This window comes from Triturus cristatus, chromosome 11 (assembly GCF_964204655.1).
Source record: "Triturus cristatus chromosome 11, aTriCri1.1, whole genome shotgun sequence".
In the NCBI taxonomy this organism is placed as follows: domain Eukaryota; kingdom Metazoa; phylum Chordata; class Amphibia; order Caudata; family Salamandridae; genus Triturus; species Triturus cristatus.
The window spans coordinates 100,967,866-100,981,149 of NC_140594.1; the positions used below are offsets into that span (position 1 = coordinate 100,967,866).

The 13,284-nt window shown below is 40.7% G+C and overlaps 1 protein-coding gene across 2 annotated transcripts in view; it reads right to left on the reverse strand.

Moving 5' to 3' along the window:
* Positions 1-435: 435 nt before the first annotated feature.
* The window catches only part of DERL3 (derlin 3), a 62,553-nt gene continuing 49,704 nt past the window's right edge, over positions 436-13,284 (reverse strand). For both annotated transcript variants that reach the window (XM_085633432.1, XM_085633433.1), the window contains exon 7: positions 436-1,167. In XM_085633432.1, coding sequence (XP_085489558.1) covers positions 1,050-1,167 — 118 coding nt within the window. In that variant the 3' untranslated portion in view covers positions 436-1,049. The remainder of the gene's footprint in view (positions 1,168-13,284) is intronic.

Genomic DNA, 13,284 nt, shown 5'->3' on the forward strand with positions numbered 1-13,284 from the left:
ATGTTCCTCCTCCCGGCTATATATCATTGTGGCAATAGATTTCCTCTCCCTTAAATACAGAGTTTGAAAGAGGCCTGGAATCTGAGAAATGCGACAGCTGACACAAAAAGTAGGGATACTTGGAATGAACCCTTGTAACCCTAAAAAGGGCAAAAGGCAAAGAGGATACAAGTGGTTCCAGAGGGAAAATATTCCCGATGGTGACATTCCCATGTTTCCTCTTAGAGATAACATGCTTACTTCATCTTATCTGGCCACCCTTAACTTGTTCCCAGAGGCCAAGGTTGGAGGTTTTAACTCTGTTTATAACAGACACTGTGTCGTGAAAACAAAAGCTCTTCTCCTCATTTCTCAGTGACTTTATACTCTCCGTTTAGAGCTCCAAGGTCTGCTCCTGCCGGGCTTCTTCATGTTTCAAATATAAACAGATCACAATTGGGAGGCAAGTTATATTTTTTATTTTCTGGCCATCAAGCATTGCAATACTTTCCTGGATTGTCTTTAAGCAGAAGTACCTAGCCTTTCAGAAAAGATTGAAAACGTAGTTTTTTCCAAGTGGTGATACTGATGTCCTAGTGTCTATTCTGTGCACCAGGACATCATTTTTAGGGTAACAGTACACTTCAGAAGTAGTCTTCATTCATTGATAACATTACTACTGACTGCTCAGAACTCATCCCAATGAACAGACTGACTGATTATACAGTATTTAGCAGAGAGCATAAGCAGGACCACGCCAAATCAGCCAAAACTCCTTGAGGGGAGAATAATGAGCTGCACCTAATTCCTTTCACTGCACAACTGCAGGCCAAACAAATGAGCAAATATGTAATTGTTCAAATATAAAATGAGCAGGCTATGCTGGTAGACATGATCTAGTATTTAACCCATGAAATATGATTGGCTCTGTCTTGCAGGTTCTTTTAAAGTGTCTTGCAGGTTCTTTCAAAGTCCAAAAAGGGGAAACACTTGTAAGTTGTGTGTAAAGAGTACACAAACAAGTTCTTCTGGGCAGTCATTCAGAGGCAATGGGCAGGAGGGCTTTGGCATTATTGTTCATTAAGGTCTTGTTCAGGTTCATGGTCTGCGTCTGGTTGTCGCTCTGTCGGGTCTTCAGGCAAAGGGTTGTAATTGGGGTCCTCTTCTGGTACCTCAAAGATCAGTTTCCTAATGGGGATGAAGAAAACAGAAATTAGGCCGTCAATGGTGCACTCCTCCCAAATAGCAAACAGAAATAGATTGCATTCATTGTCTTCCTAAAGGTAACATACTGAAAACTCAAGTGTTAGATGTTTAGTGAGAGGGTGTATATTAATATCAATGATATTTATTATCCGTGCTCCATACAGAGAGCCCTGCATACATAGCTATTTGCATACCAGCATGGCAACAAAGCCCCTTATCTTTTAGGACAACAGGATCTAGGTTTATATAGTTCACAAGGGTGTTAGACACTCCATAACAACAGCACTATGTTACATCTAATATAAAGCTTCAGGAGCCCTTCGTTGTGCAAAGTGTGCATTTTCTTGCTTTGTCTCTATGCTCTCAAAGATACTGTGTCACACCTCTTGAGGTGTTTCTCCTGGCTAGTCCACACATTGGCCTACAAGTAAATGGGTCATCCTTGTCAGGTCTCTTTTAACCATAAAGAATTGTGAGCCTTTATTTGCAGTGCCCACTATCCTTTCGCATATTGGCTATGGCAACGTTATGCACATGGGCCTTCCTGAAGAACTTGTGGAAAGGCTGCAAACATGACACTCCTAATGACTTCTGGGGTTTTGAACTTTGATCACGTCTTAACGCATTTCACTGGTTACAAGTTAAAAAGTGCATCCAGGTGAATGTTCTTTGCTTTGTCCAGAGAATATTTTAAAGAATGTGCCTGGCCTTGCTCTCTGATCTACTTGTACTGTACAAGCCAGTTCTTTCAATTTGTTTATGGCACAATCCTTCAAATGTGTCCTCTGTGGTGGCTGGTATTTTTTAATTCAACTCTGAAATGTCTTGCTGGCAGAACTTTACAATATCTAAGTCCCAGAAGGCCCACCTCTTCTGTTAGTTCTCTTGTTTGGTTTATCTTACGCCTGTATATGCCATCTGCTTACTCCTAGTGGCACGATACAGTTTCAGTGACCGTTTGCACTTTATACAGAAATCTTATATACTGATGACCTGTCACGTCACACATGAAAATTTTCATTCATGTATTAAAATTATATTTTTTGCCAAGAAACCGAAATCAAACTGGGATGGGAAATGGAAGCTTTTATGAACCCCGCAAAATGTATGGCCTGTGATTAGTGACTAAGTGGAAGGGACTGTTGAGATTTAGGGGCATGTGTCTGTAGCCTCTGGATAAGCTGTGTGAATTTACTGAGGTCCTTCAAACCCTGAAGACCTGGAGTAAATATGGGGTGGCCGCAAGAGACTAACATCATGTATCCTCTGAGCTAGATAGGGGGCTTTTAATCTTATTGTTTTGCAGGCCGCAGTCAAACAACACTTCAGTGTGAATAGGTGCGCCTGATTGTGGATGCCTTGGTGATTCAGAATTGAAAACAGTTGATTGGTTCATATAGGACTAATCAAAAGTCATGAAACATTTCAGGTATTCACAAAATTCTAATGTTTTACTTCTTGGCAAATTATTGAACTTGGCTGCCAAAACCTCTCCAGGCACAGCAGACCAAGTATAGTACGTCAGGTGATTTGGGCACTATGGTACCATGGGTGTCTGAATGTTGCTTAAGAGTGGTGAGGAGAATAGGCTGCAGAAATATGACGAGAAAAGATTCAGTAAGTGAAGTGCAGTGTTAGAGAAGCACAGAATAATATTTAAAAATATATGCTTTTTGATCCTCTGGTTAGTCTGCTATCCTTCTAAAATAGCTCCACTTATATGTGCTCCTGTCCCACTGGCTCGCCAGCATGTTTGTCAGAATAACCCACATTTCCAGGCAGTGCTTCCGTGCTGTAAAATACCACACTGCATGTTGAAATGAAAGGACAGGCGGAGGATGGGCAGGTTGCGAAGGTGCATGTCAGAGGAATGAAGCACCACTGACTTTTCAGATGGAACGTTCCAAGCCCAATGAAACATGTGGTATTTATTGGTTTTAATTAACAAGCACTACTTTACTTCAGTGGGTTTTTATTGGTAGAAATTGGTTGAAACCGAAACCCAGGAAGCAGAATTACACAAACATTTAGCCATCCCCAAATGGCATCACAATTTACACACTATAGTATGGTAAATATGTACACAGAAACCAAAGTTGCTACCTTGGATATGTTCACCAGTTGAAAGGTTGATAAATACAGCCAATGCTATCTTGGTCTCTGCTGGAGAAGCTTTAAGTTCTTCACAATAGGTGTTTTCTCATTAACTGTGACTTGGGTGGATCCCAGACAATTAATAAATTGACCAGCTTTAATAACCCTCGTACAGCACAGAGGGACACTGTACCATCAACGTTGAATGCTTCACCAGTCAAGGCACCGTAGATTGCAGTGCTTATAGATGATTGTTACAGCTCATATTTTTCAACACATAACCACACACAGGCATTTTATGAAAATTCCAGATGGGTTAACTACCATAATAGGTGGGTAACTTTTCCTTCCCCATAAACAGGAACCGCCCTATTACCTTCACCACTTGATTACAATATTAAGCAGAAAGGCCAGTCAGCTATTTTACAGTGGAGGAACAGTAAATGTCTCCTGTAATTGAATGTCTACTAAACTATGACCAAACCTTGACAGGGGTGTGGAATTTAATAAAATATCTACTTGTCCATGGGGCAGGTTGCTTCATAAATCTACTTGTCCTGTAACAAAATCCATTTGTCCCTTTTGTGCCATGTAATGTGTCGACAAATTACAGCAGCAATCTCATTAAGCAAGAGTTCTGATAAAGCCTCTCTAATTATGCCAGGGCTTGTACCATAGTAGGGTTTGAATACTAGCAATTCCCTTATGTTGCTACGTTTCTGCAGGTCTACATACTGGGGCTGAAGGTAGTGGTAAGCAATAGTTCAAGGGTTGGAATGCCCTTTTGAGTCTGTGCAAACCTACTAACTTGCATGTTTTAAGGGTTTTCACCAACTCTTTTCTAATCTTTTCCCATACTGAAAAAGGTTGGAAATTTACTCCTGGCTGTGGCAGACATAAAACTTCTTCAGGGTTGGGAAAAAAGTGGTTGGAGGAAAAGTGAACTTGAAACATTCAGATTTTCACATGAGCAAATCTACACAAGCACATTTGCTCATGCTAAAATGCAGTTCGCAAATATTTTCTAGGAGTACTCTTTCTTGGCCTACTACTGTAAATTCTTGTGAATTCACAGAGACTGTATCTATGCATGTAACGCATGGATATATACCATGGGTGCACTCTTGAGACTTTCTTTAATAATTGGGCCTCTAATTAGGCCTGGGGTTAATCATGACCTTTTGTGTTTAGTAAAATTATGTCTCTCTCTCTCTCTCTCTCCTTCTTTCGGTCTATCAGCTGGCTTCACTGTGAGTGACAGTATTCTGCTCTATTACAAGGAGCATATTGGCACACAAAGTAGTTTTGTTCAGTGCCTGGAACTGCTGTGGCAATGTGTGCTTTTTGAGACCAAAAACAGTTTGTTGTTTTTGCCAATGCTTGTTAGAATGGTGAGTGCCCTGCAGCTCCCACACAGATATGGTTTTACAAAAACCATGCCTAAGCAAGTCACGCATTGACAAAACCAAAAGCCTGACCACCAATTTCAGACCTACTGGCTTTGCCAGTGCTTGTTTATTTTTGTTTCCCACAATCGTATTTTAACTGGTTACACTGATTTTCCATTATGAATATTTTTGGGAAATGCAAGCATACATCAACATGTTACTAAATGATGCTGCAAAGATATAGTACCTAAAATCTTACAGTAGTTTAGCAAAATATTTTTTCCTACATGCATTTTTTTGTGAACATTTTATTTTGAAAGCAAATAATCATCAATTTTGCTTTCAAGCTTCTGCAAATATTTGCATATAATCAGAGAGCATTCTGGGAGCATTATACATAGCCTCATATTACTAAACTTTGAAAATGTGTGTACATGTTTATACTGGAACCACCGTCAGTAGTGCAGGCAGAGCTGACAACATTTACTTTTAGTGCTCACCCTAATAATAAAGGCTTTGCATTAATGAACCATAAATACAAGTTTGAACAGTGTTAACACATGGACACACATATTACCTTAAATGTAGACAATGCCCTTCCTTGATCCATAATGTGGTATTGTAAACTGGCAGCTAAAGGGTTTGTGCTGTACGGGGTTGGGCCTACTTGTCCCAAGGACAAAATAGACATTAAATCTTGTTGCCCTTGACCCCAAACAATATGTCCCGGGCGTCGGGCTATAGGAATTCCACATCCTTGAACTTGATGTCTCTGAAGTATACGCACAAACATTCAAAGCGTGTTACTAGCACCTTAACAAGTGAGCTACACAGCGTCTGAATAGAGAACCATTTCAATACAGTAACACAACCTTCTCCCCGAGTTTATCCTTCTGGAGCAAGATGGCTTTTTTGCCAGATGAGGGAGGCGATTGTGTGTCTACCCATTGATTTTTAGAGAAAAACGGATTGGTAGTTGTCTTGTATTTATTTTTTCATTTTTCCTTAGTGATGGGAAATTCCATTGTATGCTTTTCATTGTTTAACTTTATAGAGAAGTCCCATTCTGATATATATTTTTTAATGTTGGCATAGTGCAAACAGCCGACACATGCTTCGCCTCCAGCGTGGCTGTGTTACCTGGGGCTTTTTTAAGGCTCCAAAAATAATCTTAAATTCCTGCAAATATTTGTTCTTTAAAATTCGAATAATGGAAATCATGCATGTCCTTTCAATATCCTGACAAAGTTCTCTGTCACAGGTTGGATCCCTTCATATAATTCGTCCGTTGATGAAAAGGTGTGGGTCTTTTTTGTTTCAATTGTAGTTTATAAAAAAAGCTTCCTACATTTCCTAAATATGTGCCAAATGTGCCTAAAAAGAGTTAATTTCAAAATTACAAAAGCAGAGGCAAGTTTGCAACTTTAAGCATTAAGGATGCAAGGCACACAATAGCATAAGTGTTTTTCAGTTTCTATTATAGTTTAGATTGATGTGGAAGCCACACTAATAGAAGGGAGAACAGGAGTAGAACACTCACTCTTACTAAATGTAATGTTTTCAACTCTGAAGCAAATATGTTTGGATGAGGGTGACAAGAGGACAATAAGACAATTAATTGGAAATGAATGCAATGCACCCCAGGTATTGTACACCTTCTGATTCCTCCACATGCCTCTACCGCCAACTGTAGGTTTTAAAGAGAAAATACTCAATGTCATCTTTGCTGCTGTTCTACAGTGCTGGTAAGTATGTGGGCAATGTTGAAGTCTTGTAGAGTTTGTTATTTTTGCACAATTTTAATGTACTTTCAAAGTGATGGGTGCAGGTGAAAGACCACATTTGCTGGTGGACTGTTTCAGCCCTGTACAGAGTTATTAGACTTAAATATGGCATCTTTACTGTTTGTCTTGTCTCCTAGCCCCCTTCTTAGTAATCATTATATATAAGTCTCATATGTGGGCAAATATTGGGTTTAGAAACGTTTCTGTCTTTGCACAATTTTGTATTTATTTAAAGTTTCATAGTAATTTTGCAACATTTGTAAAAAAGTATTAAAAGGCCACAAAGTGAGAACATTCATTGTTTTCAGAGGCAATCAAACATCTAAGCTGTTTGCATTATTGCCTAGGATAGTTGTACCTTGAGTTCTTCAGAATGTGTTCTGACGAAAGTGGTAAAAACAACCATGTAGTTTGGTATTGGTGACTTCTGCTTCAATTGCCTTTGGTACTAAAATTCCAAATTCAAGTATGCAGATTTTTGGCTACTAGTCTTCCGTACACTCTTTTATCCCCCTCCCACAAACTCTTTGGAAGTAGTCATATTGTTGTAGGCAATAATTAATATGCTTGTGGTGTTGTGGTGTTAAATGTTTGCTCAGTATGCCTTAATCACAATATATATGGTTAAAAGGTTTTGGGTACATTTTAAATGTTCCTCTCATTTGCAAATTTCATACGCTTTTTAAGTTTCAATATTTGTATCAGTTAAGAAAACACAAATGTTATCAGACTAGTACATGAGATCTGTCCCTCTATATTTATTGTCAATTTGTCAGGTATTTATTTTTCATTTAAAATGGATTTGGTGGCAAGTTTTCTGTTTGTTGCCTTGTGTGACATGTTTGCCTAGTTAGTAAAGCAATTTTCTGCATTTTCGCAGCCGGGTGAAAAGGCGCATTTCAGCATGTCTCCGTAAAAATAGACGAATGTCGAGCTTGTTGTTTCATTTCACGCAGCTTTATTTTACTTTGATGGCAGATTTTTATGTCTGAAGGTTGTGTTCCATTAGTATAATATTTTTACCTCTTGCAGTAGCACATCCTGTGCATTTCTCTGTCTATATTCGGAACACTAGCATGTGGCTCTATGTTCATAATGTTTTTCCGATATTATACCAATACAACACACCCACTGCAACTAGAGATTGATACGACAAAGCTGCAACACATTTACCACTATAAAGAGGTAAATCACACTGCATTACGTTTGCAACACATTTAAGGGTTTAAGGTGGGGGGGTGGCAGATAAAGGTAGTATGGGTTATTTAAGGCTCAGGGATGGGTGGTGTATAGGAGTAGTAGGGTTTTTTTATGGGTTGGAGACTGCTAGTGTCGGGTTGTCAGTAGTTTATAGGATTCAGGGATGTATAAGGGTATTTAGTGGTTTTTAGAAGGCACACATGGGTACTAATGGTTTTTAGGGTTTAGGGATGGGTAGTGTATAATGGTGGCAAGGGGATTTCAGGGTTCAGAGATAGGTGGTGTGTAGGGGTAGAAAGACGTTATTAGGATTAAGCGATGGGTAGAGTGTAAGGGTAGCAATTCGTTTTTAAGGTTCAGGAATGAGTAGTGTATAGGGGTAGAATGGAGATTTAGGATCCAGCTATGAGTAGTGTAAAGGGGCAAATTGAGGTATTTATGGTCAGACATGGGTAGTGTAAATGGATTTGAGCGTTATTTTGGGTTAAGAGATTGGGTAGTGTATGGGCTAGTGATGGTTTTACAGGGATGGATTGTGCTGAGGAGTAGTAATGTAAGACGTGGTTGTGGTTTGCGTTGTAACGGTAAACGTCACTGTGGTGAATTAGAATATTTGTTACATTAAAAAAAAGACGTTGTGATTGGATTCCCGTAAAATGCATGTATTTCATGTGAATGAAAATAAGTTTGTGTGGGAAACTGCCCTTGTTTAATAACCATAAGGTAAAATGGAACCCTGGGCAAGAACAACCAAAAAAGGACCACAAGAGACGTTTTTACAGAAAATAAGCATAAGTGCTGTAAAATCTCCCAGCCATTAGGAAAATATTTGTCATGTTCATGGAGAAGGCACCCATATTAGACCAAGACTTTTTTTTACAAGAAAGTAACTTTTCCCTCTTTTAAGTTTTATTACGATCATTTCCCTCCAGTGCTAAGACATCTGCACTGGATCCTATCATAGCAATCCAGTGCGGAGTCATCTGCACTTGTTTCTATCACTTCACTCCAATGCTGAGTCATCTACACTGGTTTCTATTACTACACTCCAATGCCAAGTCATCTGCACTGGTTTCTATCACTTCACTCCAATGCTGAGTCATCTACACTGGTTTCTATCAATACACTCCAATGCTTAGTCATCTGCACTGGTTTCTATCACTTCACTCCAATGCTGAGTCATCTACACTGGTTTTTATCACTTCACTCCAATGCTGAGTCATCTACACTGGTTTCTATTACTACACTCTAATGCCAAGTCATCTGCACTGGTTTCTATCACTTCACTCCAATGCTGAGTCATCTACACTGGTTTGTATCACTACACTCCAATGCTAAGTCATCTGCACTGGTTTCTATCACTTCACTCCAATGCTGAGTCATCTACACTGGTTTGTATCACTACACTCCAATGCTAAGTCATCTGCACTGGTTTCTACCACTTCACTCCAATGCTGAGTCATCTACACTGGTTTCTATCAATACACTCCAATGCTTAGTCATCTGCACTGGTTTCTATCACTTCACTCCAATGCTGAGTCATCTACACTGGTTTCTATCAATACACTCCAATGCTAAGTCATCTGCACTGGTTTCTATCACTTCACTCCAATGCTGAGTCATCTACACTGGTTTCTATTACTACACTCTAATGCCAAGTCATCTGCACTGGTTTCCATCACTTCACTCCAATGCTGAGTCATCTACACTGGTTTGTATCACTACACTCCAATGCTAAGTCATCTGCACTGGTTTCTATCACTTCACTCCAATGCTGAGTCATCTACACTGGTTTGTATCACTACACTCCAATGCTAAGTCATCTGCACTGGTTTCTATCACTTCACTCCTATGCTGAGTCATCTACACTGGTTTCTATCAATACACTCCAATGCTAAGTCATCTGCACTGGTTTCTATCACTTCACTCCAATGCCGAGTCATCTACGCTGGTTTTTATCACTACACTCCAATGTCAAGTCATCAGCACTGGATCCTATCATAGCACTCCAGTGCTGAGTCATCTGCACTGGATCCTAAAACTGCAATCCAGTGCCGAGTCATCGGCACTGGATTTGATAATTTCACTGCAGTGCTGAGATATCTGCACTGGATCCTATAACTGCACTCCAGTGCTGAGTGATTGGGACTGAATCCTATCATTGCACTCCAGTGCCCAGACATTTGCACTAGAGCCCACCACCATAGAATGTGTCCAGTCACAGCCTGTATCCTGTTGAGGGGCCTGGGTCACAAGTCTGCGCTTCTGCCTGGTGAAATCAGGTGTCCAGTGGGACGGCGGGTTATGCAGCACAGGCTTCTCATGAATCAAAGTTCCAAGTTTCCATGAACAACAAACTTGGCATGAACTTTTTCCATAACCCCCTACCTATCTGGAACCGACTCCCAACAGGAGTAGAACTGTTAACAAGTTACCCGACATCTGTTAAACCGCGCCTTTCAAATGTTTGTACATACTGTGGAGGACAACTGTTCACGATTTCGATGCCAGCTCTAAACAAAGGGAGTTCTGATTCACAAAGGAGGTTTCGTCCGTAAAGATGGGTTTACAGACAAAAATGCCTTTATTTACTCCTGTCAAGAATTCACAGCAGATCAGTGACAGGCATAAAAACCATTGCAGATTTATTCTGCCAGAAGTTTGGAGAGTTCAGCAATAGGAATTCCTATATCAAGGATCAAGCAATGGTTTCCCTTACAGGTTTATTAACACCGACATAAATGTACGTTTGTGGCGTCTACAAACTAAAATCCGATTCGCCCACCCGGGAAATGGTCAGAGAGTTACTTCATAAAAAGGCTGGGGTAACCCCTTCCAGGGGGGGAAGGAAAACAGATCACCCCACACATGTTGTAGTTCTGTAGACAAAGGAGAAAAATGTAAAATAAATACGCTTCTGCACATCTGGCTGCCCCTCACACTGCGGAGGTGTACACTTTGTATAGGGGAGATAGGCCGCCATGGCCGGTTCAACAGCACTCTCAGCGCAGCTTTCTAGGAAGACACTTACACCTGTTTAATGCCGTGGTCGAAGTGTACGGGAACGGCAGGGCACGGCGTGCCCCTACTTCTTTACTTCTATAGTTTCCGTTCCCCTACCTTTTTATTTTGAACGTGCGTCCCGGGACGTAAGAAATATCCAAGGCCTGTAGAGAGAGCTCCGCGTTAGTGGCTGTTCGGGGACGGGCAGGGAGCAGAGAAGGAAAAGGTCTCCTTTTCTTGCTTCCTGCCCAGACAAGACAAGGACAGTGTCCCCTTCTGCTCTGACGTTAACAGCGCCCCTCTCCTTCCCTCCTCTCTTTCTTACTCTTATTCCCTCTCTTTCTGTCTAGCCCCTTCTCACTTACCGAATCCGTGACTCAAGAAATGGTTCTCACCCTTTCTTCCTGTCGTTCATTTGATCCAATGTGAAATGGATGTAAAAAAAAAAAAACACTCTCCTGGAAATGCCGTTTTTTGCATTTTTCGTTTCCAACGTGCCGCCTCGGAAATAAACGGTTCGAAATATGAAAATAAATAACTAAAAGCAAAACAGAGTGTTCTTAAAGTGGCCAGATTGGTTTTATTCACACCCAAACACGTTAGCGTCACTTTACAGAGTTTGCCAGTGAAGCGCTACTTTTGTTTTCTTGTCTTTCTTTTAACAGCTTTGTTTTCCCCAGGTGGGGAAGTGCACCAGTGCTGGAGGTACTGCAATACCTCGTTGATGGGAGGATTGGAAAACAAAATGTGTACTGTGTTCACTAATTTGGTCTTTTTAAACCATACTGCTAACGTTTTGTAAGCATATGAGCAGTGGACATTGAAATGGGTCCTTTCTGGGCCCTGTAGTAATGTCCTTAACTTTTCAGGCAAAAATACTTCTTGATTTTTGAATGATGAGTGTAAAAGCGTTAAGTTCACCATTTTGTTCCTGCTTACATTTCACATGCTTTATTTGATCTGTCATACCCTATGAGTGTTTGCTTTTTCCAGGATGTTGTTACTTTTTCTGTTAGGCAGCATATTGCTCTTGCCTAGTGCGTAATTTGAATTGAGTTGCATCCAGTTGTTTATAGCAGGTCAAATTGGATTGTAGTTTAAGGAAGTGTGATTTTCTCTCAGTGGGGCAGTATGGTGTTCAGCGGGGGAGCGGATGTAGCACTGTGGTTAGAGCTGCCAAATTTAGAACTGGGGGAACCAGGTTCAGCCTTTATGACCAGTCCCCCAGACCATTCTCCTGAGGGAGCACATTCCCATGCTAGACCATAGAAGGCCTCGCAAGACTTAAAAGGCCTCACAAGACTTTAGATGCCCAGGTGTCTTAGCACCAGCAGCTTGACCCTAGTGGAGGCAAGTGTGGGTTAACCTTGAAGGCCTGTCCACCACAATCCATACATGCGGACAGGCCTAGGAAGCAGCAGTGACTCTATCACTAAGGTCACAGGACCTTTGAGCAGGGCGGCTCTAGGGCAGTGCAATCGCACTGGGCGCTGACTTCGGGTGGGGCCATCATGTTTGCAAGTATATTATGGTTTTAAATGCACTTGCTGCCTCCTTGCTGGCCTCCAGCAATATTCGGCAATAATAAAAATGTCATGATAACTCCGGTGAATAAACTTCTTCCTAGAGCGAGATAGGAGTTTTGTCTAGTGGAAGTTTTGACTCATGGAAAGATAGCGCAGAGGGTTAATGTGCCTATTGCAAAAAAAATTTACCATGCCCATCACAAAGTGCACATAATGTAAATAGGTCAGCGGGTTACTGCTTTTGTCAGTGAGATGCTTTTGTTACTTGCAGTTTGTAAGTTAAAATCCTAACAAAGAACTGTGAGCTATAGACTGTCATCTAAGAGCTGCATGCAAACTGCATGGTATAAACTAGAGCGTTATGATTTTTTCCCTAAGCCTTTGTTTATCCTAATGTTGCAAAAAGTGTTCATTTGGATAGAAATCGATCATGATTATTAAAGAGAACCCCCAATCATGGTATTAAGTTTTAAATTCTGAGTTTGTGTTTCTCCAGATCAATCACTATTAAACTATACTGTCTACTAGTATGGTTGTCATGTGACTCCTACACCTTGTAGTCCTTGGTCTTCTGTAACATTTCCCATACAGTGATTTACACACGTAAAATTGATTGTCTCTGTGTATATTGCGGACGACAGACACTCCATGGCTCAGAAACAAATGGCTTGTGCTTCCACTTTTAAGCATATTTGGGACATTCTGTATTTAGAAACATATCCCACTTTGTGAATTTATTTTAATGTCAATAACTCATATTAATCGTTAAATAATCCCGTGTATCCATTGGTTGAATTAAATAACATAATAAACTGTAACTGGTCAGTGAACTGCCAAACAAATACTAAAGATTGGGATGTTTTGCGCATCCTGGCCACACCTCTAACTCCGCCCCCTGATCCAATCCTCAGGTTATTCCCGCCCTCTGATTCTCCGCCCACAGTTCCCCTTATTTTTTTTCCCCACTTCGACCACTGGTTTAATGACCTGACAAGAGTGCAACAGCAAGTCAGGCTGGCTCGTTGAACTCAATCCATATTTTTACACTTTTCTCTGTGAAGCAGCCTCAGGTGTTTTATTCCTGCTGGTCCAAATTCTCTTAAA